Here is a 26,503-nt window from a genome sequence, read left to right as displayed (position 1 = left end):
CAGGGACATTATGGTGCTAGCAAGATGAAGGGAAGTTTAACATAGTTCAGTTAACATACACAGACTACCCACATTGTTATGATAAAAAAGCTGGTTCAAAGTATCCCTTTATAGCCCGTCTCCCACTGCACAAAAAAACCCACTAACATCTGCTAACATCTGGCTTTTTTAATTGGAAAGGTTACAGTTGGCATTCACTCCCGGACTTAATGACTCTACAGCAGTGACAGGTATTCTTCGGCTCCAGCTCTGATCTGCTCCGATCAGCAGTGATGGTAATCGGACACCCTAGTGGACGCGCTAATTTTAGGCCATTTGCCAGCAAGATGGAATAACGGACTGCCACAAAATACCATCAGTCAATGTTCAAGCAGCACTCAAGTGTTGCTGAAAATGAAGTTGGCACTGAGTTTGAGAGAGAGACTGAATAACTAAGAGATATAAAAAATGAAGAAACTGCTGTAAACATTTTTACTGGCATTTTACTGGCTTTCTACTGTTTACTACCCTGTTTTGTGGCGTGTTCATGACGTTGAAAGTCACACTTTAGTAAGAAAAAAACACACAGAGAGGTATACTCATCTGCTGCAGAGCCATTTACGTAGTTCTGGTCTATTGGCAATGGGAAAAGAGTCTATCGCCTTTTTTAAGCGGGTTTTCCTATGATTAAAAAACCTGCATACACACAAACTTTGGTGGAAAAGTGGAATAAGATGCAAACTGTATAACAAGTACATCCACATATACATATATCTATATGTAACATTTATCAACAAATTTATATAAATAGATACATAATCTTAAAAAAATTATATATACTGTATGCAGTTGTTTTTAATTGTGTGCAATATTTAAAATGTAGTCATAAGACATCCTGCTGTTCATTGACGGACATGCGTAAATATCCCTGGAGTCAAATTGATGAAAGGAAAGAACGCCCACGCCTCTTTTCTTTGTTTTACTTTGAGCAGGTCGTGTCGCCATCTCATCCAACACGAGCAAACACGCAAACTTTTCAGGTTCATTCAGCAGTACAGGAAGAGGATTATTCTCAGAGAAACGAGCCTGTTGTTGAAACGGCTGTTGTGCTGCTGGCAAAGTAGAGGTCAGAGGGGCTGTCTGAGAGGGCCTCCATGCCTTATGCATGGCATCTAATTAGCGGGATTGGTGGACATTGCTGGTGGTCCTGGTGTGACCGTGACTTCCTGCTGGGCTTTTCCTAAACACCACCAGTCTGATCAGTGACCCTCTCCGCTCTCCTGAAATTAACCCATTGTCCCCTTGTCGCCTCTGTCCAATCGCTCTCTCAAATGAGACGCTCCGCCCCTCACTGCGCTGGGTTCAGGCAGAAAGCATGTTTGCTCTTATGTCTTCGACCAACACTGAATGAAAACATTTGGCTGTTAGTTTAATGTGATTAAAGTCATTTTCTTGCAGCAAACAGACACAATATTTACCAGTTCTGGCGAGCCTGGTCTGCACTCAAGTGTTGCTATTTATTGCCTCAGTTTTTTATTTGGAAAACAGCCAGTAGATCTATTCCTGGAAAGAGCTGTCTTTTTTTCAAAGTGATAATGAAACTGCATTTATCCCAATAAAAAATATTCCTCTCATGGTTACATAATCTTTTGTTTGATTTCTCCAAGGAGAGCCACAATCCCATAGTGAGAGGAGGTTGTTGTGCAACAGCTTTTCATGTTCATAGTGGTGAGTCATCCACCAGTTGACTGCCATAGTTTATGACTAGTATTCACCGGCACTTAGTCCTCGAAGAATGATGAAACAAAATAAGCCAACATGGGAAATGAGAAGGAGGTTCAGTAGTGGTTGAGGTCGATATCAGATCATGACAGGTGGTCGCAACATGAGCATGTTACTATATACTGTCATGCAGTATCAAACTCCAGGTGTGCTGATGACACTCATCTCTTTGAATTCTCTTGTTTCTACCATGTTTTGATCAATGGACTATATATGTAATTCCGACTGAACTAAACCCTGTTTCTGCATCTTGCTGGTCAGGATCTTAACTGTTAACCTCAGATACTGTTTGAGAGGGAAATGTCAGAGGGATGATTGAAATGCAAACTTGAACAGATGGCAGCTATTCATTTAGAAATACCTACTTTCAGAAGAATAAATAAAATGAGAGACGGAGCTAAAGTATAAAAATAGTTCACATCCATCATTCTGCATTATCAGACTGACTCAGTGTTCACTTTGGACCTTTAAAGCTTTGGCCTTGATATGCAAGATTTTTTTTGGTTCCTAAAGTAAAAAAGAAGTTACTCAACACAGAGAAGCATAAGAGGCCCCTTTTCCCTATATGGAGTAGGCAGCCAAGAGGCCCCACATTCCCCTCAGAAAGCACTATTGGTGAGTGTTGACATGAGGGCCGTATGATATCATTTTTCACAGCTCCCACAAAACCATCCGTCTCATACAGGATTACTTTCTATCTATCAACATCTCTAAACACCTTTTGAGTTTTATTCACATTGAATAATAACTGACATGGCTGTGCCTGTCCGATGTTTCCTTGTGTTTGGGAATATCCAGTATTCATGGTGACTTCTTCTGTGTGATCATGCACAGTCAACTAATTCTGTTTCTTTCTTATTGCAGCAGGCCTATGTGTCCTCCGGCCATCAGATGGCGCCCCCCAGTCCCAATACTAACAGTAGCAGCAACAGCAGTGGGGGAGGGGAACAGCTGAGTAAAACTAACCTGTACATCCGCGGCCTCCATCCGGGGACCACAGACCAAGACCTGGTCAAGCTCTGCCAACCGTGAGTGATTTGCAAACTCTTCTTTTTTAATTAATCTCACATCATGAGTCTCTTTTATAAAGGCAGTGTGACATTTTGGGAAACATGCTTATTTGCATTCTTGCCGTTGTTACATAAAAAGATCAATATCACTCTCATGTCACGTGCGTCTTTGGTGATTGGATCACAAACAGTTTCAAGCCCAGGTGTGAATGCACCCAACTCATTGCATCTTAGATCTGATCTTTCAGACCTCATTCAGAGGTGGTCTGGGCCACATTGAAGGACTGCCTCTCATCTTACATCCTTGCTTATCTGACTCCCTGAAAGATAAGCACACTTTCTGTTGCTGCAGTTACTCAGGTTAGTCACAGCACTTAATAGTCGTTTATAGAGTCACTCTCCTCCCAGTGAAAAGTCAGTTCAACGTCTGCTCAGTTAGCACAAAGTAACACATTAGCAGCTGTTAAATTGTTCCTACAAACTCACACTGACACTGAATCAGCTCGACTCTGTTGCTAAAACTGTTAATTACCATTAGGGAACGTGAGTGATGTGATGCTAATAGTTAGCCCTGTCACTGTGTTTATGCATCCAGACTCTCGTCAACTCTCCCCTACGCGGAGCTCACACTCCCACAGCAGTATTCTGCTATGATGAGGAATGAATTGATGTAGGCTACTTGATTATTTTCACAATGAGAAGGGAAGGGAGATCTGATCGCAAGCGGTCAGTGGACACGCATTCTCAAGGCGCATGTGAATACCCTGGTGAACAGGCTCAAGACACGCCAGAAAAACTTGCCATTTTGTTTTTTTAATCCATTTATATACAGACATGTAAAATCATTCATTTATGATTTTACAGGTAATACATGCTGTAAGTATTTTTTGACACAACCTCACGGTGACAACAATAGTCTGGGAAGTCATTGTGCTGTTATCTGCAAAGAAATTAACAACCTGACGCCATACAATGCTACATTGCACAACATTACGTCTCACGAAGTATATCACGAATGTAAATACAGCACATTGATGAATGACTTTAGAGGCAGATATTTTTTTTTTTTGCACTGCAGTGAGATTCAAGTGACTGTTTCCTCTGTTTCCAGGCTTTTTGCAAAGCTAAGCTAATTGCTTCTTAACTTCAGCTCCATGAGAGTGAAATGAGCATATTTCCAAAATGTCAAACTATTCTTTCAATCATGATATCTCATAAGAGATTGCCCTGTTCTCTACTCTGTTTGTTAATCGATTCTGAATGATCATGTAACAAAATGCTAGAAATATTTTATGTAAGTAATAATATGCAAGTATGTAGACCAAATGCAAAATATGACTTAGAAAAAAAAAGACATGTCCATGGTCTGCATTAGAGCGTGTTGTAAAGATGTAGCATGTTAAGCAAAAAAAAAAAAAAAAGAAATCAAGTCAGAATTGTCACAGTTTGTTTTTGCAATGCTGACAGATCAAAAGGGCAAAGGTATTGGTCTCGCTGTAACTTATCATCCCTTCATATTGAATCAGGCTATAGTCTGGTTATAGCTGGTAGCACATTCCAGTCTACCACAACTGGAACAAGTTTTCTTTAGATAGTTATCTCTGATGCTGCTTTGGAGAGGGAGTCATGTAGAAACTTAACCTATCGTGAGCAGATAACATCTGTGCTGTCTGGAGCTATGCTCTTAATCTGTTGGACACATGAAATTAAATTGTTTAAAGCCATAATTTGATGTTCAAAAAAGGAGCTGTTTTGACAGGAAGGAAAAAAAGTGGTTTTGTGAATAAGGATGCTGAATTACCACAACTAAAGTCAGTTTCATTAAATCTTGACAATCACAGGAAAACTTCAGCAAAATGGTAGAGCCTTAGAGGGACACAGGAAATAGGGAACGAATGCAAAGAGTTGGGAAAAGGAGTCAGGGCAGGGGTGAGGAAAGGGAGAGGGGGCCAGTGAAGGGTACAGCTTGTTGCCTCCTCATGTCCTGATCTAACCTTTTACTTTTTGTGAGGCTGAATTGGCCTTAGAGCAGACCCCTAGGCAGATAGTCTAGCCTCTACAGTATGTCAGCCATACAAACTCAGACACACACACACACACACACACACACACACACACACACAATAAAGCAACCAAACTGGTTTTGACTGCTGCATGTCAGAGCTATGCTGTATGTCACAGAAGCAATGTGTAAACCTTAATGCGTCCGTCATCTCCTCAGGTCCTTCGCAGTCACAACACGCCTCCATGAACAAGCACTGGCTATAGCTAATAAAACCTGAGTTGATAATACTAACACCACAGCTCCTCCCTCAGAAATATTTGCATGCCATTCTCCAGTTTAACCACTCCGACCCTACATCAGGAAGACTTAGTGCAAATTTGCACGGCTTGTATCCCATAATCATGTTAATATTTGAGTGCACACACACACACACACACACACACACACACACACACACGTTGTCAAAGTTGGAGCAGGCAAATAAAATCAGAAATCCGCGGTTGGTATGTGAAACACAGAGAGCAGAGAGTAAAAGCACGGGACTGACAGAGAAATCATTGTGAGGTTGTCAGAGAAGATGAGAGAGGACAGAGGCTTTAGGGGTGGGTGGGAGGTCTACCTCTGAAGGGGAAACTTAAATGAGTGGGAAAAGAGTATCATGGCCTGCTGGGAAAGAATGTCAGACAGCCGTATATGGGTCAGAGCTATCTTTTAAGTCCCTGTGGCCTGCACAGTGTGGTGGGCTGCCGTTCTGCTGTGGAGGGTCACACAGTCACTGCCTGTAGACCTTTGAACTCTCCTGGCATGTGTGTTGGGGAAAACATGAAACACAGCTTTTGTTTGTCTTTGTCACACTTCTAATTAAACTCAAAGAGATCAACAGGACTTAACTGTTTTTCTGTCTGAAGGTATTGTAGTCGGGAAAGTCTGAGCCAGCGTGTATGACTGTGGGCCAAACATTTGTTTGATATACATTTATGTCATTAAAGGGAACATATGTCATGTTATATGCGGATTTCCAGTCAGTTTTGATGGTTAATGTAGTCAGAAGTAATAAATTACTCAATGCGTGCTTTACTGACAGAAAACTGAGTGCCAACAGTGCCTACATGTACCAGAATGCATTGCACACAAGCTGGTATCACCACCCTCGCCTGGCTTGTAGCTATTACTTTGCTGTCCAAATCATAGCGTTAGGTGACAAAAATAGTCACTCAGTAGTCATGTGCCCTGCTGGTCTTGGTTGTCTCTTTCAGTTTATCTTTGGGATCTTAAAGAAGGTCTCCAGCACACCTCTGCCCAAGTGAGGCGTAAAATGTTCATGCATAGTAGCGCACAAATGGCCTCTCTTGGGGTTGGCCTTCAATAAAAACGTTTGGTTATCTAACATAACCGCAGTTCTTAGAATAATATGAGCGAGGTGTCTCACTATGGGATGTAGCCTTCTGCAGCCCTGATAGAAGTATTTATCTCAATCCGCCAATCTTGATTGGCCGGTGAAAGGTGTTCATCCGCGCCACACCCAGTAGTCCCACCTACTATATATAGTGTGCGCGGATAACGCTCCCTTAATTCAATAAGCAAACCTCTTCTCATTGCCCAGCAAGAAGGGTCTGCTGGCGAGACACCTCGCTGATATTATTCTAAGAACTGCGGTTATGTTAGATAACCAAATGTTCTTCTTCATGATATTCACTAGGTGTCTCACTATGGGATATGGTAGCTCCCGTATTGCCAGACAGCTTATCGAACAAGTACCAGCCAGTGGAGAGGGTCCCTGGGTTCCAGTTAGGACTCCAGGACCGCGCTAGCCACGCACGGCCCTGACACGTCCAGCATATAGAACCGAACAAAAGTCAGAGGCGAGGACCAACTCGCTGCTGAACAAATGTCCTGAACAGACACTCCCCTGAATAAAGCCCAGCATGCGGCCATCCCGCGGGTAGAGTGCGCACGCAAACCCGCCGGCGGCTGCAGACCCCTGCTCGTATATGCCAAAGCTATAGCCTATAGCTTTTTTTTGTTATCTGCACCCTCGGCTCGTGGCCTGGCTGTGACAGATTTCGTTTTATTTTCACAGTTTTGGGAACATATGTGTATGTGTGTGCTTGTGGACATGTGGCTCAGGGTGCAAAAGTGCAAACCTCCGAGGCGATGTCTGTCCTCTTGCGGACCGGCTCTGGAGTGGGCAGTGGTGGCGTGGGACGCACACGAACAAGCCAAAACGGTGGGCCTGCGTAACGAGGAACAGCAGGATGCTCCACCCGGAGAAAGGACGGCTGTCAGGCCGCTGTCTTTTTTTTCCTCGCCTGGGGGACCGAGGCCGTGGCGGTCGGGGGTGGTCGGGGGTGGTGGAGGCGGGACTGCGGTTGGGGTGGGAGACTTTCTGTGCCAGCCAGCTCCAGGGCTCCTTCCTTGGCGGGAGGGGCAGGCCGGGTTGTTGCGGCCGCTTCGGGATCTTGAAATGTGGCGGCTGGGAAGCAGCTTGAGCAAATGATTTGCGCTGCACTGGAGGAGAAGGCGTGGATGCTTTGCAGGGGAGACAAATTTTCAGGGCTTCATTGTCCTTCTTTTTTGCCTCACATCTCTGCTGCATTGTGGCCAGTGCAGAGCCAAAGATACCCTTCGGGACAATTGGCATATCCAGTATGTCATCCCGCGAGGCTGAGCCATCTTGCTCGCTCCTAAATGACGAGGGTTGCCATCACCTTGCCCGTGGCCTGAACTGAGACGCACTGGATGCGGAGGGATAAATCAGTGATGACCGCCATTTCCTCCCACGCGTCAGGGTCCTGCTCATCAGCGGACGCCCCAAACAGCTCTGCCTGGTAGGCAGTGAGGATAGAGAGAGCGCTGAGAGCTCTGGCTGAGAGCGCGGCTGCCTTGTATGCCCTCTTGGTCAGTGCAGACTGGAACCACTCGGGCTTGGTTGGTAGCATTGGATGCCTGGAGGAGGCCGCAGATAGCTGGCTCGTGCTGTCTGGGCAGAGATGCGCAGCTACGGGGGCTTCCACCGGAGGTATCGAGAGAAGGCCCTGGGCTTCCATCGCCTCGCAGTCGAGGGATGCTGCGCCCAGGATGGGGCTCCTGTTGCTGTATGGGCAGTTACTCCAAGTTTTGGACAGCTCGGCCAGCAACTCGGGGAAGATAGGGAGAAGCTGTTTCACCGCACTACAGGCCAGGGGGAACCGCTTGCCTTCGTAGCGGGACTGGGTGGGCTCCACTACTGCAACCGGCTAGGCGACCTCCAGCTTCTCTGCCGCACGTTTACACATGTCGAGCAGGTCCACATGGAGGGAGGGAGCTGGAGAGCTCACCCCGCTTTCCTCCCTGTTGGTAGTGAGCAGCTTTGGCTTTTCAGCCGGGACTGGAGTCACGAAGATGTCGTCTTCCTCCTCCTCATCTGATATGAGGAACGAGGTGCCATCTTCATCCGCCGTGATGCTAATCTCCAGCACGTCTTCCTCGGGAAACGGGGGAGCTCGGAGCTGCTCACCTTGGTCAGCGGTGGGGAGAAACAGGTCACAGCCCACGAGGCTAACATGGTGGGCTAGCCTGCATCTGAGGCTCTTGACTGTAAACACTTTGCAGTGTCCACAGGACCCGGGAATCTCGAGGGCTAATCTGGCGTGGTCAACCCCAAGGCAGGTACTGCACACTGGGAGGGCGTCCTTCCCTGAAATTTTATTCCCGCAGCAACAGAGCCGAAAATCTCCTCTGGTGTGAGGATCTTTAGCGGTCGCCATCTCACCGACAAGCTGGAGTGCTAACGGAGAAAAGGGCCGTGGCTAGCTGGTGTGCTAGTGTGGGGTTGAGAGGAGTAGCTGGTATGCTAGCTTAGCTTGACTGACTCGACTGTCTGTGGTGGGGAGCCGAGAGGAATTCCGCCGCGGAGGGGCTGGAAGAAAAAATACTTACCGGTCCGGTCTGGTGTGAATGGACAAGGCAGAAGCCAGAGCACGACACTAGCGTCCGGTGAAGCTAGCAAAGATCCGCCTGGTGAACAGTTAAGCCAGTGAAAGCTCTGACGTGAGATAAGCTCTCAGGTGAGAAGAGGTTTTGAATTGAGGGAGCGCTATCCGCGCACACTACATATAGTAGGTGGGACTACTGGGTGCGGCGTGGATGATCACCTTTCACCAGCCAATCAAAATTGGCAGATTGAGATAAATGCTTCTATCAGGGCTGCAGGAGGCTGCATCCCATAGCGAGACACCGAGTGAATATTACAGTATGAAGAACTGCACACGCTGAAATTCATTGTAGCAGAATGGTTGAGTTTGCGTTGCCATCAGAGGGCAATTTGAGCAAAGGCACCAGTAGTCTGTGTTTGCTCTCTGCAGCTCAGGTTCTGGAGGGTCCCTGCTGGCCATATCCTCTTGCATGGCCAATGCAGTTGCAACGTCAGTTCCTCTTCCATAATATTTTCTGCACTCATATTTTGGAATGCCTTTTTAACTGTTCCCATACCTGGCCCTGGATAAGCAGATGAAAATGTATTTATGTATGTATGTATGGTTATATGGATGGATGGATGGATTTTCACTGTTGGAAAAATAGCTAGTTTGCAAAACAAGGGAAGAGAACAAGACAAGTTCTGTTTTCGAGCGGCATGTAGAGCACGCCCTCAGTTCAAGCTAAAATTGCTTGTACGTCAGTGTCACATCGAATGACGTCACTGGATGCATGAGGAACAACAGGTTTTGCAGCTGTGAACTTCACTTTCACAGTCAATATAGCACACAGAGAAGAATGTATCACTTCAATTGACTACATTAACCAACAATGCTAATTGGACATCCACAAAAAGGTGTCAAATGTTCCCTTTATCTTTGGTTTGACATGATATTTTATTTCAGACCATCTATTGATAATTTGATTATTGGGCTGCTGAAGATATAAGGAAAACATGTAAATAATAATGAGCCAAAAATATTCAGATCGGCAGTGATAGCATTTCTTTAATATTTAGCCTTTTTTATTAGAGTGCATTAACTAATACGTCTTAAAGGAATAGTGTATCCAAAAAGGGAGAAAATGACTTAGAATTCATCAAAGGGCTGCCTGTGTGTACAGTACAAGGTCTTCCAAAATAGTGCGGTCCAAGGCTTAATATCAGTAAAAAAAAAAAATTAAAAAAAAAAGATGCACCACTAGCAAATGAAACTAGAGGAGTTGTGCAAGTCAGTTTCACTTTTTTCATGCCTAATACTAGTTAAGAGAAACTTCTTAATTCTTAAATTCTTAAATGGTTTGTCAATTTAAGCCCCCCACATGTAAATACTACGTTGCTTTGTTACCACAAATCTATTTATGTTATCTACAGTTTTTGAACAGTGGTAAACAGTAAATTTAATCTCTACATTTGTGCTGAGAAAAGTCCAGAGATATATAAAAAAAAATAAACCTAAAATTTCAGTTGGATTTGAAGGGGTTAAATTATATCAAGCTTGTGTATATATATTTGTACCTAATGACCACTTTGCAGCTGTTAGATGGCAGTGGGAAACTATAAACATAGCCTATGCAAAGGTCATCTGGGTATGTAGCAGTGGATGATGAATAATTAATCTCTGCAGTGAAGAAGTGTCCTTTGTAATGCATCTATCCTGAAGGTAACACGATGAATGCACACATCCAGTTGCGGCCTGTTGTAGTAGATGATATCAAAATTGTCCACACATATGTTGGAGGAGAGAAGGCTGTAACATTTTAGCATAGAAATACTTTGGACTCTGGTGTCAGCCGTGACACAAGTCTCTGCCGTGACCGTCCAGTCAGATCTGAGTCATCTGGGCAAATGTCCACTGAAACTAGGCGGGAGTGTAGGACCCAGCGGTGCACTGCGATGCGAGGGTGGAAAAACAGAGAGAGGGAGAGGGATGTGGTGGGAAGGAAGGCGAAACGGAGGGGTGAAGCATCGGGTTACAGTGTACATTCCGCCCAGACGCCATGTCGCCCAAACAGAGGAACTCACTGGCTAAATTCACCAGACAAGGGCAGGTCTATTATACTGTAGTGCTGATGCACCGTCTTATAACACTGCATTCCATTAGTCTCCACATCTTACATAACACTTCTCATTTACGGCTTTTAAAGGTGATTTTCGTAGCATGAATATTTTATGATACTGCATCAATGCATTAATTGATTCTTCCTCTTTTACTGATTGGCTTTTGTTATATTTTTCTATTGACAACCTGGACTGAAATAACAGGTTAAGACACTAGCTTATGTTTCATACACCATTTGACGTCTTTTGTGTATAAATGGATCAAGCACACAGTAAGTTCCCTTAGAAGTCAAAACTTCTATTTGCAAGTCAGACATCACTAGTGACAACACCTTAGGCTTTGTTTGAGCCAAAAATACCCGAGAGCAGAGCTGTATTTAGTAGAGAGGTGTGTGTTTGTGTATTTGTTAGTCTTTGTGTATGTGCGTGTGGTAAAGACAGACCTGGAACAAATTGTTTTTGGCCCTGGGGTGCTGTCTCCTGTCCTGTCTGTTGAAAGCAACGCCAAGGGAACAGAGTTACTGTACAACAGCCTTCATCGGCAGACAAAGTCAGAACGGTGGAGGCGGACAGAGTTTTCTGTGACACTTAAGAGCACACTGAAAAGACACAATTGATTGCGTGAAGGAGTATGTGTTCATGTTTACACCTGTAGTCAGTCACGCAGCCTCAGGAAGTGTGTCAGGATTGGTATGCAGAGGTAGGAGTAAATTCCTTTTGTTGCCCTATAGTAACCTCATATGCTATTGAGCCTGTTCTCTGTATTCTTATTTGTCCCTGCAGGTATGGCAAGATTGTGTCGACCAAGGCCATCTTGGATAAAACCACCAACAAATGTAAAGGTGAGTTAAACTGTTGCCTTAATTTATCCCACTGGTTTTGGCTGTTTTTTTTTTTGTTTGTTTTTTTTAAAGGGAGTATGTCAACATACTCACTTAATTGCTGAGAGTTAGATGAGAAGATTGGTGTTTTTTACACAAACTTTGAAGCTACATCCAGGAGTTGGTTAACTTAACTTTGCCCAAAAACTGGGGATAGGTGGAAAGAGTTAGCTGAAGTTTAAGACCACCTACCAGCACCTCTAAAGCTACTAAATTAACATCTGATATTGTGTTTGTTAAATTTGTAAAAAAAAAAAAATCTTTGAATGAAGTCAGGTTAGCTGTTTCCAGTCTTTTTGATAAGCTAAGCTAACTGTTGCCTTCTTCGGGAAGCTGGCTGTTTCCTCCTGCTTTAATGCTAAGCTAAGCTAACAGCCACTTTCTTTGGACAGAGTCCAGCTAGCTGTTTCCCCCTGCTTCAAGTCTTTATGCTATGCTAAACTAACTGTCATCCTCTTCGGACAGAGTCAGACCAGTGGTGTGTCTCAAATCACAAAGTTTCCGTTAGTATAGCCTACTTAGTATACTATGTGTTGTGTGTACTAATTGGCGTAGTGCGTAAATTTCGACAGGGTAGTGTTGTCTCAAACCAAACACGGCTGTTGTGCACTCACTGGAAATGACGGGAGCATATCTATGTTTCTAGGGTTCTGTGTTTCCCGGGTTCTATGTTCCCCACTTAACCCTGCAAAAAAGGTTCTATGTTCCCTGCTTACACAAAAAAGGTTATATGTTTCCCGGGTTCTATGTTGCCCGCTCAACCATGCGGAAAACATAGAACTGTTTTTGTGTAAGCGGGGAACATAGAAGCTTTTCTGCAGGGTTAAGTGGGGAACATAGAACCCGGGAAACACAGAACCCTGGAAACATAGGGATGACCCCGAAATGACGACCGCAAATTAGCTAGTTAGCAGACTAGCATTAGCATTCGCGTTATCGTTCGCAGTACCAAATCATTACAGACTGCTTAATTAACCCAATAAACATACTCCTGGATTATACCCGACAACAGTATAGTGGTGCTTACTGCAAAAACACATGTATTTGTACAATGCAGCGACGTTCACGGTTGCACAGTCTTGGCCCCCATTTCCAGTTTAAAAAGTGGTCCTTCCCCTTCCGCTACATAGCCAAGATGGCGACCATTGAGGGCAAGAAGTGTCCATATTTCCACATTGAACTTCTTGACCGTTTGAGTGCACATTCTGGGTACTCATAGTGCACTGCATTTTTCCATACTTCTCAGTGTGAATGCACTTATTCACTCATAATTTTAAATGTATGTACAGAAGTGCGCGATTTGAGACACAGCATAGCTGTTTACCCCTGCTTCAAGTCTTTATGCTAAGTTAGGCTAACTTCGCTAAGCTTTGCCTTCTTTCAACTCATTTAGGCTAGCCATTTCCCCTTGCTTCCAATCTTTATGCTAAGATAAGCTAACTTTCATCCTCTTTGGACAGAGTCAGACTAGCTGTTCCCCCATGCTTCCAGTCGCTATGCTAAGCTAAGGTAACTGTTGTCTTCTTTAGACAGAGTCAGGCTCACATTAGCCATTTCCCTCTGCTTTCAGTCTTTGTGCTGAGATAGGTAAGCTGTCACCTTATTTTGACAGAGCTGACCAGCTGTCTTTTTCTAAGCTAGCGTAACTGTCACCTTCTTTTGACAGAGTCAGGCTAGCTGTTGTCCCCTGTTTCCAGTGTTTTTTCTAGGCTAAGCTAACAGTCGCTCCTTTGGACTCAGTCAGGCTAGTTGTTTCCCACTGCTTCTAGTGTTTATAAGCTAAGCTAACTGTCTCCTTATTTGGACTCAGTCAGGCCAGCTGTTTCCCCTTGCTAAGCTAACTGTTTCCAGGATTTAGCTTCATATTTAACAGACAGATATGAGAGCGGTATTGCTCTTCTTATCTAATTCTCAACAAGAAAATACACAACTCCAAACAAAGTAACACTGCAGCAAATTTAATATGTGTTTGTTTATATTACAGGATATGGCTTTGTGGACTTTGACAGTCCAGCAGCAGCACAGAAAGCTGTTACAGCTCTGAAGTCCAGTGGGGTCCAGGCTCAGATGGCCAAAGTAAGAATTAATACTTGATCAGCTCTGTTATACAGCCTGCACTTCTTTTACCCTCAGATTTACCAGTAACCACTGGGTTAATCTCTCTGGCCCTTCTCTATCATGTATTGATCTCCAAAAAAAACTTTGACCACTAAGAGTCATAGTCCTTTTCTCCACAAGCACACACTCACCCTCTCTATTATGTGAAAGGTAACATGCAGTGGCCTGATTGGCAGTGAGTGTCCTGTTGGCAAGGGTGCAAGACTCTGGTTTATAGGGAGGCGTGTGTTCTGTTTTACTTAGTTGGAAGTTGAAACTGTGCTAATAATCAACAGTTTTAAGTCTGGCTTAATGCAGATTTGTTACAAGCAAAATGACATCACTTTTTGTTAATTCACCACTCTCTTTGCTTTGTTAATCCTCCCCTTTCAACATCGTTTTGTCCCCTCTTTCTTCATCGCTCTCCTCGCCACCTTCTCTCTCCTCTCCCTTCACACCCTCGTCTCTGTGCTTGTGTATGTTGCTAACCTGCTACTGTTGTAGCACTTGTTCCGAGCTCTTTGTCCAAGTGTCTGCAGTCAAAGCAACTCTTGTCGGCCCATTAAGCTGATCCCTCTGGCTCTCAGGCTCCCCATTGAGGGAACCCAGGGGAGGGTGCCACTACACCCACTGTCAATGGGACAGGCACAATGGGCTGGCATTGTCCATCGTCTGGGCCCAGGCCTGGGGCTGACACCAGCACTTAATACACTCCACCTCAGTGTCCCTGCCCCCCTTCCCGTGTCCTGCACCCAAACAGACCCACTGCAATGTAACACCAGGGTCTCCCTCAGCCCAGCCCCAGAAAACTGTAACAGATCCACGCTGCCAGCTGACCTGAACGAGTCCAGTGCAACTAAACCCCGGAGTCTAAGTTCTCTCCACCTCCTCTGTAAGAGTGCCACACAATCCTGTGTATCTCAATACCCGACAACTGCAACCGAACACCAAGACTCGCCTCACCCAGACAACATGTGCTTAGTCAGAGGTGTTGATAACCACTATAAAAACCTAAATATACACAACTGTTTCAGAGTCACTGGGTTACCTCAGGTCAGGAAAAACAAGCAGTAGTCTGAAATCAGTTTAATATCAAACTCTCAAGTGCATCTTCACCTGTTTGCACCTTCACCATGGCTGCTGCAGAGTGTTGTTCACAAACAGAAGGAGCCACACCTTGCACTCACGTCCTCAGAGTATGCTCTGTCCCCAAGCGGGCCACCCTAGCTCCAAGGCTGCGGGCCCAGAGGAGCAGCGTGCACAAGGGGCAGGGGAACCATGGCAGAGTTAAAAATAGATCCCTTCTTACTTCCCAGCACCTCCCTATTCAACCTCAGACGTCAGCTCGCGCACGCTGCTCGACACACAAACAGGCAAATACACAGAGACACACCTCAACAGGCATGGCTCGCCTCGGGCCTGGTGCACAAAAAAAAGAAAGATTGCACTCAGCAAACCCCACTCACATGTGCCTGGGATGGGTCCAGCAGCATTTTCATATCTACAACAGGATGAATATTTGCTTGGATGTGAAATAGGATAGCGTGTGTACTAGCTGAGGTAGATGAAAGGATGAAAAGGGGGGGAGTTTTTCCTTTGTGATGCGGGCTTGAACTCCAGTAATCTCATCTGGCCCATGACCTCCTGCAGTGTGCCACCGTGTTACATAACGGCCGTATTGCCGCACCCATAAATGACGCCAATCACAGAAAATAGGTTATCTCTTCGCCAGGTGGCTCACGGCTGAGAGTAGAGGCCACTCATAAAGGCAGTAAATCTTCATTTGAGATAGCTGTTTGACTTACATCTGACACTTTGAAAACCTGCAGTTTGCAGAGCTATGTGATTGCAGCGAGCGTCTGGAAGAAGGGACAAAATGGAAAATGATAGCGCTAAAAGATATTTTGATGGAAGAGAAGAGCCTGTTAATCAGCAGGCACTCATTTATCCTCTTTTCCTTTTTTCTCTGCTCTTTTCTGTCATCCTCCTCTTTCATTACCCAAATTACTCAAGACTCCCACTACTTCCTATCGTGTCAGTTCCCTCGTGCTGCACTAAATATCAGCATTTTAAGCTTTGCATTTCTCCCACCCTCCCTCTCCTCTATCCTCTTCCTTCACTCTCTGTTTTCCCTTCCCCTTATTTTAGCCCAGCCTCTTTTCTCCCGGTTGCCAGGCTCCTGTTGCTCTCTGAACTCCTTAACTTCATGCCTGGCTTCCCGTCTGCTTCTTCGCAGTCACACAAGGTTTCACTTTCAAGCTAGTGCCGCAAAATAAGTCCCTGAATAATCTCTTTGCTTGCAGCACTCCACATCTCTTAATTAGACAACATTCCTCCCAAATACATGACTTAATCTTTGCAGACAAATTCATATTTGCATGTGTCAGTATATTTATGTGTGCGACGTGTCAACTTTTAAAAACCAGACAGCCTCCGTTGAGCAAATGACACATGCACCACATGGGTCAAATTATTCAGGCTTTCAGTTTATTGGTACTAATTGCTTAAAAACATTTTATCCGTATCGGGTCCTATTAAAAAATTATGCTTGACATGGTGCATGCATATGATGAAGTATTTAATGTGCCAAGAGCAACGGCAGGTGTTGATGGTAAGACAGGTCACACTGCTGCCTACACAGGAATTTCTGCAGTGTGAAAAAGATTTTTGACTGTGATAAGAAATTTCCATCTGCAAATGCAAATGCATTAGGTTTTCAAGTGTCTGCAACACTTGCACCAACATACATTTGTACTGTAATGAAACATAAAGAATCCTGTAGATCCAAAAAAAAACCCCAAATCAATACGTGAACTGATTTGCATGTTCATTTCCTGCACAGCAACAAGAGCAGGACCCCACCAACCTCTACATCTCCAACCTGCCAGTGTCTATGGATGAGCAAGAGCTGGAGAGCATGCTCAAGTCCTTTGGCCAGGTCATTTCCACACGCATCCTCCGAGATGCTAACGGGACCAGCCGCGGCGTGGGGTTTGCCAGGTCAGACATAATATACTACTCCATGGTGGTGTTTGGTGATTTGAGTGCAGTTTGTGCTGTAAATAAAAGCTAGTCTTTGCCCAATCCTAACGTAAACAGCACTCCACAAGCAGGATTAAATTTGACTTTGAGCCTGTTTTTCAGAATGGAATCCACGGAGAAGTGCGAGGCCATAATTCAGCATTTCAATGGCAAATTCATCAAGACTCCACCGGGAGTGCCTGGTGCGTGGAATGTTTGTTTTGTATTACGGGAACCTGATATTGTTGTTGTTGGTGCCAGAGCTCAGTGTTTTTGTTCCCCACCGTGACCATTGAATCCACTCTCCTGTTTGATCTGTTGCTTTCACAGTGCCCACAGAGCCCTTATTATGTAAGTTTGCAGACGGAGGCCAGAAGAAGAGGCAGAACCAGGGGAAGTACCTCCACAATGGAAGGCCCTGGGCTAGAGATGGAGATACGGTAAGATGGCCACTTTTAACTCGTGATTCCTAAAGGCAACTTCCTGTGTTCAGATGTTACATTTCCTGTTGGAAATTCAAGCAAGTGCATCATTTTTCACTCTGTGCTGGCTGGACGGTTTTAGCACAGACCGCACCGGTGTGTGCATGACCTCACTGTTTCTGAATCCTGTGTATTGTTTTCCCAGGGAGGAATGACGCTTGCGTATGACCCCACAGCCTTACAAAATGGGTGAGTGGTATGCACAGACTGACTGAAAACAGTCCCAACCCTCCAGAAAAATAGGAGTTGTACTCAAACTGTAGTAAAGTGCTGCCCTCTGCTGGGCACTACAGGAAAACAGAAATGCTATTAATGTAGGTGGAGACTTACTGTACTGCAGATTGGTGACACAATGTGGCTGTTTACATGTTTTCGTGTTTTCTCTTTGGCAGCTTCTACTCCTCACCCTACAGTCTGGCTCCAAACCGAATGATCGCCCAGACTTCTCTCTCACCTTACATGCATTCTCCTGTCTCATCCTACCAGGTGAGACATCTCACTGTGTTTATAATTCAAATACTGACTTTTGGAGTAAATGTATGTTAATGCCAAGAATTTCTGTGCAGACAGTCCTTACTATGTCCACATTATGTTAGTTAAGCAGACACTCAGGGAAGACCACAGCCCACACTACTGAAAATGTTCCTCAGGTTTTCATGACCGCTCAGACTTACATACTAAGGGCTCTGAGGGGACTGTGTAAACAACAGCAGTGCATCACAAATAAGTCTGACATGTTTCCTGATCTATAGGTACACAGCCCGTCCTGGATGCACCATCAGTCATACCTCATGCAGCCAGCTGTGAGTACCCCTCCTCAGTATCAGTATCGTTTATACGTAAAAGTCCTGAACTCCAGTTTTAACTGTAGTCTCTGACATATTTGTGTATGTTTTGCTCTCATGTGATGGATTTTAAACACACATGATTCAGACTCTGGACTTTATGTTTGTGTGTGTCTCTGTGCATTCATAGGGTACAGTTCTTACCCCGACAATGGATCACGCCATGTCCATCCAGCCCACGTCCATGATGGGACCTCTTGCCCAGCAGCTAAGCCACCTGTCCCTGGGCAGCACGGGCACAGTCAGTACCAATCACACACACACACACACACACACAATGGACAAGGCAGTAAATTGCCCCCATAGCTAACTGTCCTGACATTCACGAGATCAATTATTGATGTCAAATACTACACACAATTTGTGTTTTCCTCTCTGCCTTCCCTACAGTATATTCCGGCCAACACAACTATGCAGGGGACCTACATCCCCCAGTACACCCCAGTGCCTCCCTCCAGTGTCCCAGTAGAGGTATGAAGCTAGTCTCAACCTCAGCTGCTTATATTTTATATTTCCGTGATGGGGATGACTAATAATTAAAACTCTTATAAGGACATATTTACTAAAACTTGACACATCTGTGTGCTTAAAAAAAGCTGCTGCTTTTAGCACGTCAGATCTTATTTGTGTGTATTTTAAGGAGTGGCAGAGTTAAGGCACAACAGTAGGTGGAGTTGGCTATTAATACTTCCTACTGACTGTTTTACTGAGCTGGACAGTGTCCATGTGCCCTGAAGGTGTGTCTGGTATTTAATGACAGGTAGGAGCTGACGTAGTGGCTGTGAGGACTTCTGTAGTATTCTATAAATACAAATGTATAATGTACAATGTATATCAGAGGTTTTGATGATGTGATGATGATTTTTGGATGCCAGAAAGTGATGTGGTGTGAAAACAGTATAGGTGATCATGTCCTGTTTTGAAAGATAAAACCGAGACAGGAGTCATGCCATTTCTGAGGTGGTCTTCATAGAAATTTGATAGGACAGATTTTACATGTTTATTAGCAGTCTAGAAGACTTTAATTTTGCTTTTTGATTTTTAGAGTTTCTCTTTCAAATATTTGTATAATAGAAAGCTTTTCACAGCAAACATATTTACATTGTATATTAGCACATGCTGATATGCAGAATTAAACTGTGTAAAGAATGTCTTTCTGTCTTCTTTCTTTATCTTTGAATAATTCATGGAAACTCTTAATTATTTAATGAATGTATTAATATATATTGTATTTTCCCCACATAATTTTCCTCCAGTGTACTGTCCAAACAATTTGTCTATATTAGCTTCTCCATTATTCAACCCAGAGAGCCGTGAATGAGAGACAGACTTATTTTATGGAGACGTTTGGCACAGACTGCACAGTGTGTGTGCTCCGGTGCTGTAGCAGGTTCCTGGCTGAGCGCTCTGCAGGAGGGCGGCTGAGCCTGCAGGGAATCTTGAGTCATTTGTAGGAAGGTGGAGCTCAGTGATTGTGGTAGGAGCCACAGACAGTGAATGGAAAAAAGAGCAGGTTTATGAATGGGAAGAGGCACAGTAGTAGGCCAGGGTGGGCTGAGGGTGTGATTGGATGGAGAGGGTGGAGTAGAGTGACGGGTGTGAGGGTAGAATTGAGTCAGTCTCATTGATGAACTTCAGCCAATCCTTTAATTATAGCAGAAGGTAAAATATTGAGCATACCTTTTAGTAAATACGTCCTAGAGTATGCACTGGCTTTAAGTTAACAGATTTCACATGTTTTACTTTGGGTCATCCACTCAAAAAAGTGTAATGTCCTTAGCGTGGTGGGGAGGGCAGGGGGAAAATACAGGCTTTCTTTTTCTTTGTATCTTTTAATCTGTTAAAATAACACATTACCATTAATTATCAGGTATACTAATTTTGAATTATTTGTCCTCTGTCCATCTTTTTTTAGGAAAATGGTGGTCAACAGCAACAGGTTGCCATGGAGACTCCTGCAGAACACACAAACTACTCATACCAACACACCAAGTGAAGCTAAGGTAGGACAGTGAAAGTTTCTCTGCTGTGTCCTGCAAATTAGACAAACGTAGGCCGATATTTTTAAAGCACTTAAACTGCAAAGTCATGAGAGGAATACTTCACCAACAAAATGATCATTTGTATATCAGTTGATCGCCCCGTGTTACACTGAATTCATGAAGAAAACTTTGTTTTTCTGGCATGCCTCCATGGTTAAGGATGAATCCAATCCACGTCTCTTCTATAATGGTGGCGTATATAATGGTGGGGAAAATGTTTTTTGGGCTGCAGGGGATATTTTTCCAGGTTGAGCAGCGTTCCTGGGGGCCTGATTATACTGCATGAGTTGTGAGAGAGCTTGTAAACAGATGTTTTCATATGGTTTGGCTGTGGCTAAACACAGACCTCTTTTACCTAAATCCATCAAGAGCTTTCTCCATTTTGGATTCTTTGTTCACCACTGACGCATGCGAAAAAGTTTTCTTAAAAATTCAGTGTAACACAGGGTGAGTGGTTGACATGCAAATGATCATCTTGTGAGTGAAATATTGTTTTTAGGTCACTGCTGCATTAAAACCTGCTAACATGGATGTGCATGCCCGATAGTACATGAAGGTTATGAATTAATTCAAAAGGATATATTGTACGTGTTCAAGGTATAGGAATGATTGAGCAGGTTCAGTGCGTCATTACTAACTTGTGTGCGTCTCTCAGCTCCAGCAGGGTGGGGCCGAGGGCACGAGATGAATCCAACCAAACAGGATTCAGCTGGAAGAGAACTGTGCTCTGTGACATCACCAAGCACCCGGACTTGAACATGGATAACAAAAGGAACATGTGTGCTTGTGTTTGTTTGTGTGTGTGCGCGCATGCGTGCGTGTGTGTGTGTGTGTGTATGTGTGTGTGCGTGTGTATAAATGTCTGTATTTTTTTCTTTTTGTTTTTTTTTTTTAAGAAAACGGACAACACTTACATCATTGGACTTTCCTGCTCACATCCTCAAGCGTTGATCAACCAAAGGTGGGAATCTTCTTCACAGAAGCTTTGATCTATTTTGATAACTGAAAAAAAGGAACACAAGAAGTTAAAAAAAAAAAAAAAAATGGAAAAAAAACTTAAGAGCGGAGGAAAAGACACAGAGCATTATTTTTGTGCACGTAATATAACAAATTCTTATTTTTTAAAACAAGCATTCTGGACGTTTCAGGGTGATTCAAGGAAGAGTTGAAACACAATGTGTCTTTTATTTTTTTGTAAAATATGCAAACTTTTATTTTTATTTCCTGATGTCTGTTGTTTGATGTTCTATTTGCAGCAGCGGGGGTAACAATTTGTACAGATTTAAAAAACTTACAAAACACTTTTGCTGGTCTGATGTGTCGGGTCATTATTACCGCGGGGAGGCAAACCGTTTAAAGCTACTTCTTCCTGTAACTGCTGCAGAGATTTCTATTCACGCACAGATGTTATATAATAATAACATTGACTATTTATAGTTTCATCAAATTCTTTTTTTTAAACATTCTTCCATAAGTGAACAAAAGACAATCAATTATTTCTATTTATATTTGAATTATAGTTCTATTTTTTAGAGTTTTTAGATCATTGAAACATACATTTATAGAAAAGACGTTATTTAATACTGTAGTCTATGATGATGAAATGGACTTAACCCCATGCATTAATGATGAGCTCTAATATTTTGGCTCATGAAAATGATTCTTTAGTAGTTTGAGTCTTGTGTGCGCCATGAAAGAAGACAAAAATGACACCTGTTCATACTAATAGTCGTCCTGTTTTGTTAGAGTGTAACTCCACGTTACATCCATGTCCATGAGAAGTGGTTTTAAGCGGTTTTGCTGTGGCAAACTTTCAGGTATCATTAAATTCATCCTCTGTCGAAGGGATGAAGTGAACGTGCTTTAGATCTGAGCAGTTAGATTACTGAAAGATTATGTGTACAAAGAACATTGCAGTTACTAAATTAAGATATAGTTTAGCAAAAGCGATGAGGGAAATCAAATAGAAGACTAACACTATCCCTGAGAATTATTAGTTTGAAAGGAAAGGGAGCTGTAAGTCTTTTTTTTTCAATGCTGCTGTTGTCACCTGAGTTTGATTCTCTGTCAGTGATTTTTTTTTTTTTAGTTTGTAGAAAGTTTCTGTTTTGCTTTCGTCTGTCACTTGAAAACCTTTTTGAGCTACTTTGCCTTATTTTTTGGATGAATTTACCTTTGAAGTAGATTAGATTTTAGCTGTAGAATTTAGCTTTTTTAAGAATAGATGTTAGTTTTTTCTCTGTGTAGGGATTGATGCTGTTTTGTTGTGCACATCAAGTTTTTCTCTTGTTCAGTTTTTCCGTTCCAAACCTTGTGTCTTCTGTCCTCATGTTGTGTCGGGCCTGTTTGGGGAAAGCCTTTTGGAGTTGAGAGTTGAACCAAACAATGACTTCATTTTAGTGCTGATCCAAATGATTCACACTGGCGCTGCATCAGTGTTGCGGCTCAAAGAGGCTTCGTGCGCACGAGCCCTGGGTGTGCCTCAGTCTTTTCGAGTGGAGCTCATGTCACCAACATCCAAATATGTTGAACTTTAATTTATGCAGACATCAAAAAAACTGTAGATATGTAGATAATAGAAATAAATGGTTTTACAAAGGACTGCTCACTAGACCATGGAAGTGCCATTAAAGACGATTCTTGAAGCCTTTAGTGAGACAGCAAGTCTGAATGAATTTAGGAGTGATCCGAAATTCTGCAAAAACTATTTTTAGCTAAGCCTTAATGTTTTCCTCTGGATGAACTGCCTGATCTCTCATAGGGTTGACACTAAGTTGTATATACTACAGAAATAGCAACAGGCTTGTTTGAATGCCATCGAGTAGGTCGTCTAGCTGTAGGGTTACGAGGAGCTCTTCTTCCCGCTCTTCAGGCATCTACGTTTGAGTCCAGTGATAAACACAGTGTGAAAACATCTTTGTTGAGGCTCGCAGTTTGATGATTCTGTTTCTCTTTACATTGTCTTTTTTTTTTTCACGTCAGCTTTTTGCTGTGTGTTTCTGTTCACAACCAAAGATGTTGTAGCCGCCCCGTCTTTTAGCTCTCTGGTTCGTAGACGATCATGTGTTGTGTGTGTGTAGCTGGATAAAATTCTGCTTCAGATAGACCCAGAAAGAGAAAGATCGCAATAAAGGTGGTGACGTGCACACAATATTCCACATTATGACCACAGTTTAAGGTTTTGTGAGAACTTTTTTTTCCACTACTCTATCTGTCATAAAGTAAACTACACGTGAACGATCTGGTTTTGTTTACATGTGTTAATGAAGCTGAGTTTCCCTCAGTATACGTAATGCGGTGGAGAGTTGGTGCGCATGTAGACTCATTATGAACTTTATTGGCCTCTGCAGACACCCAGGAGGAATCCAGAGCTTTTACGACAGCGAGAGTTTCAGACACGAGAGCTAATTTTGTAAATAGTCTTTTTTCCTCCTCCCTTCCACTATTCTCTGTACACCATGTTGTTTGTTTCTTCTCGTGTGTGTGTGTGTGTTTTTTTTTAATGATTTATAACCTGTCCAGATAACACAGTGACTAGCAAGTTTTTCAGATTCAGTGCACCATGAAGGAAAATGTCATGGATATTGTTTATATGTTCAGAGAAATGATATTCCATGTATTAGCCATCACTTTTAATACAAAAACAGGATTTTGAAACTATGAAATGACCACTTGTTACAATGCAGTGTTTATTTATTTTCTTTTTATATTTTAAAAACTTGTCAGCAGAGATTACAGAAAGTCACGATGCTCCAAAATTTGCATCATGAAAAGTAGAACCTTAAGTTACATTTAATTGTAGGAATAGTGAGATCAGTTGTGTACACAATATCAGAAAAAAGACAAATCTCCTCGCACTTATTTTTTTAGTCCACACCAATTTGAAAATGCTCTTTTTTTGTCCACCCTAATGGAGATTTGATGGCTTATTTCATAGCTTCAAAATGTTTTGCTGCTAAAACAGGATTTCCAAACAGGTGGTTAGATGTTGGCCAATCTGGATTTTCAAAATGTCCCCTTTTATTTGCATTTGGTTAACATAGAGTGTCTATCATTTGTTTTATTTTCAGACATAACCTCATGATACTAATGTACAGAAAGTAGTTTACTGTTGTTTCACTAGGCTGATGGGCAGTTTAAATAGTTGTATTTTATATTATTAAAACATAGAAATGTTGTTATAAGGTGACATTTTTGACCTAGAAATAATTAAACTCCACACTGTGTGAACCAGGTTTGTGTGCATCCCAGGCATTTTGAAAATCCGATAGGCTAATCCCACTCCCTGCTTGTGAACAGTTTTCTTATTTATACAAGAACTCATTTTGTACAGTTTTGTTAAGAGGAAAGAGGTTTTGATATTTGGTTATTTTGCAAAGCCACTTGGCTACTTTTGTCTTCCTGTGCCAGAGTTGCTAAATTGTCTGTAACTTGTGTTTTTTTTATTGATTGAGATAAGATTTTCCTCCTTTCTTGGTTTTCTTTTGAATTTGAATATGTCAGTTTTTTTCTTTTTTTTTTTAATAAAAGCCTTGTTTCAATGATCGGGTGAACTGTGCTTTTGATTTTCTGCCTCACGGTAACTGAGTGGAGGGGCTGCATTATTGACAGCAGATGGATCATTACCTCCTCCTGCTGCTGCTGTTTCAGCTGTATTGATAATTACTGCACTGGTATGTGTCATCATAACTCTGAAGGTATTTGCATGTGTTTGTGTAGCTCAATAGGTCAAAGCTGACTGTCCATTTTCTAAACCTACTTGTTTTGTTATGAGTTACGGGGGACTGAAGTCCGAGGATGTAATTCAGTTGGGGAATTTCCGCTCAAAATCCTGAAAAAAATACTGCAAACACCTCTACATATAAAACTAGAATTACTGCCTTGTGGTCAAATGCCTTTGTGAACCAGTCAAGTTGCAGTTACAGTTTACATCCATATCTGTCCAGACTCATACATAGACAGACAGTAATGCCTCAAATATGGATGTTTCTGCAGAGAAGCTACATATTTTAACATGCAAGTTTAGTGTCACCAATTCAGTATCTGACCAGATGTCACCCCTTGGTTCCTAAGGTATGGCCGGAAAAGTGTTTTTGCATTTCACATTATGATGTCAAAGTGAAGTTGACCTTTGACTTTTTGGATAAAAATGTCATCATTTAATCATTTTAGACATTTGTGTGAAATAGTTTCACAATAACTGAACTTTGACCGCCAAAATCTTATCAGTTCATTCTTGAGTCTATGTGGACGTTTGTGCCGAATTCAGGAAATTCCTCCTAGACCTTTTTGAGATATCACATTCACAAGAATGAGGTGAATGCAAGGTCACAGTGATCCTGACCTTTGACTACCAAAATCTAATCAGTTCACCTTGAGTTCAGGTGGACGTTTGTGCCAAATTCTAAGAAATTCCCTCAAGGTGTTTTTGAGATACCGCGTTCACAAGAATGAGATGGACCGATGGACCGACAGAAGCGTAATACATTCAGTAAAAAACACAAGCAAAGATGTAAGTCGTATATTTAGCAGTAATAACGTATGAGGGCTGTATCAACAAAAAGTAAATGTGAGGTGACATAATTGATAATTAATATTACAACTATTAAAACATTTGTTAAAAATAAAAAAAAGTCACTAAAATTAATTTGGAAAGCCCAGTTTAATTAATAACAATGTGTTATTTGCCAGATTGATACAAATATAAAGAGTGCACGAAATACCATTCACATATATATTTATGGTTTTTTTTCTGAAACCAAACCTACAGCCTTGCCTTGCTGGAGTCTGTTCCAGCATGCAGTAGCGGAGCAGAGGGGTAACTCCTGTGCAGGCCACCAGTCCATCACAGGCCTAATACACAGACAGGAAACCATCCATACTCGCATCTACAGCTATGATTAATTTAGCTCAGCTAACTGCACAGATACCTGAGTGCAGTGGCACCAATAGCTTACCCTGATAAACATAATTGGAGCCTTAACACTGCTGTCTTTAGGGGGCCATCGCACCTTCATTTTTTAAGCTAATGCAAAATTGGTTTCTTGTGAAACTAGACAACCTAAGGTATCCATTAATAACAAGATACTAGCTTGTTGGGAAGGGGGCTAAATAACACTCCAAAGTTAGACTAAATGTTGGCCAGGGGAAAAACTGACATGGTGTTTTTCAACTCTCACCTCAACATATATGAATGAATACAGGTTCAATGGGTACCCATACCTAACTGTACTGATATTAGTCTAAACTCATCAGATAATTAGTAATATTAACTGTAAAATAAGAGACCAAGATATATAAGTATGTGACTCCTGTACTCTCATATTGATGTAGTTTTCAACTATAC

At 42.6% G+C, this 26,503-nt stretch overlaps 1 protein-coding gene across 3 annotated transcripts in view; it reads left to right on the top strand.

The window, feature by feature from the left end:
- The window catches only part of rbms2a (RNA binding motif, single stranded interacting protein 2a), a 37,752-nt gene extending 13,063 nt beyond the window's left edge, over positions 1–24,689 (top strand). The window contains exons 2-14 of one of the 3 annotated variants that reach the window (XM_049581930.1): positions 2,626–2,789; positions 11,573–11,631; positions 13,655–13,746; positions 16,610–16,767; positions 16,912–16,991; positions 17,119–17,228; positions 17,416–17,459; positions 17,663–17,756; positions 18,023–18,073; positions 18,246–18,356; positions 18,506–18,586; positions 20,031–20,118; positions 20,813–24,689. In XM_049581930.1, coding sequence (XP_049437887.1) covers positions 2,626–2,789; positions 11,573–11,631; positions 13,655–13,746; positions 16,610–16,767; positions 16,912–16,991; positions 17,119–17,228; positions 17,416–17,459; positions 17,663–17,756; positions 18,023–18,073; positions 18,246–18,356; positions 18,506–18,586; positions 20,031–20,111 — 1,125 coding nt within the window. In that variant the 3' untranslated portion in view covers positions 20,112–20,118; positions 20,813–24,689. The remainder of the gene's footprint in view (positions 1–2,625; positions 2,790–11,572; positions 11,632–13,654; positions 13,747–16,609; positions 16,768–16,911; positions 16,992–17,118; positions 17,229–17,415; positions 17,460–17,662; positions 17,757–18,022; positions 18,074–18,245; positions 18,357–18,505; positions 18,587–20,030; positions 20,119–20,812) is intronic. The other 2 variants (XM_049581936.1, XM_049581944.1) reach the window with 2 other exon arrangements.
- The last annotated feature ends 1,814 nt before the right edge of the window (positions 24,690–26,503 follow it).

The sequence above is a fragment of the Epinephelus fuscoguttatus genome, linkage group LG1 (genome assembly GCF_011397635.1).
Source record: "Epinephelus fuscoguttatus linkage group LG1, E.fuscoguttatus.final_Chr_v1".
Taxonomy (NCBI): domain Eukaryota; kingdom Metazoa; phylum Chordata; class Actinopteri; order Perciformes; family Serranidae; genus Epinephelus; species Epinephelus fuscoguttatus.
This window is presented reverse-complemented; position numbering and strand designations above follow the sequence as displayed.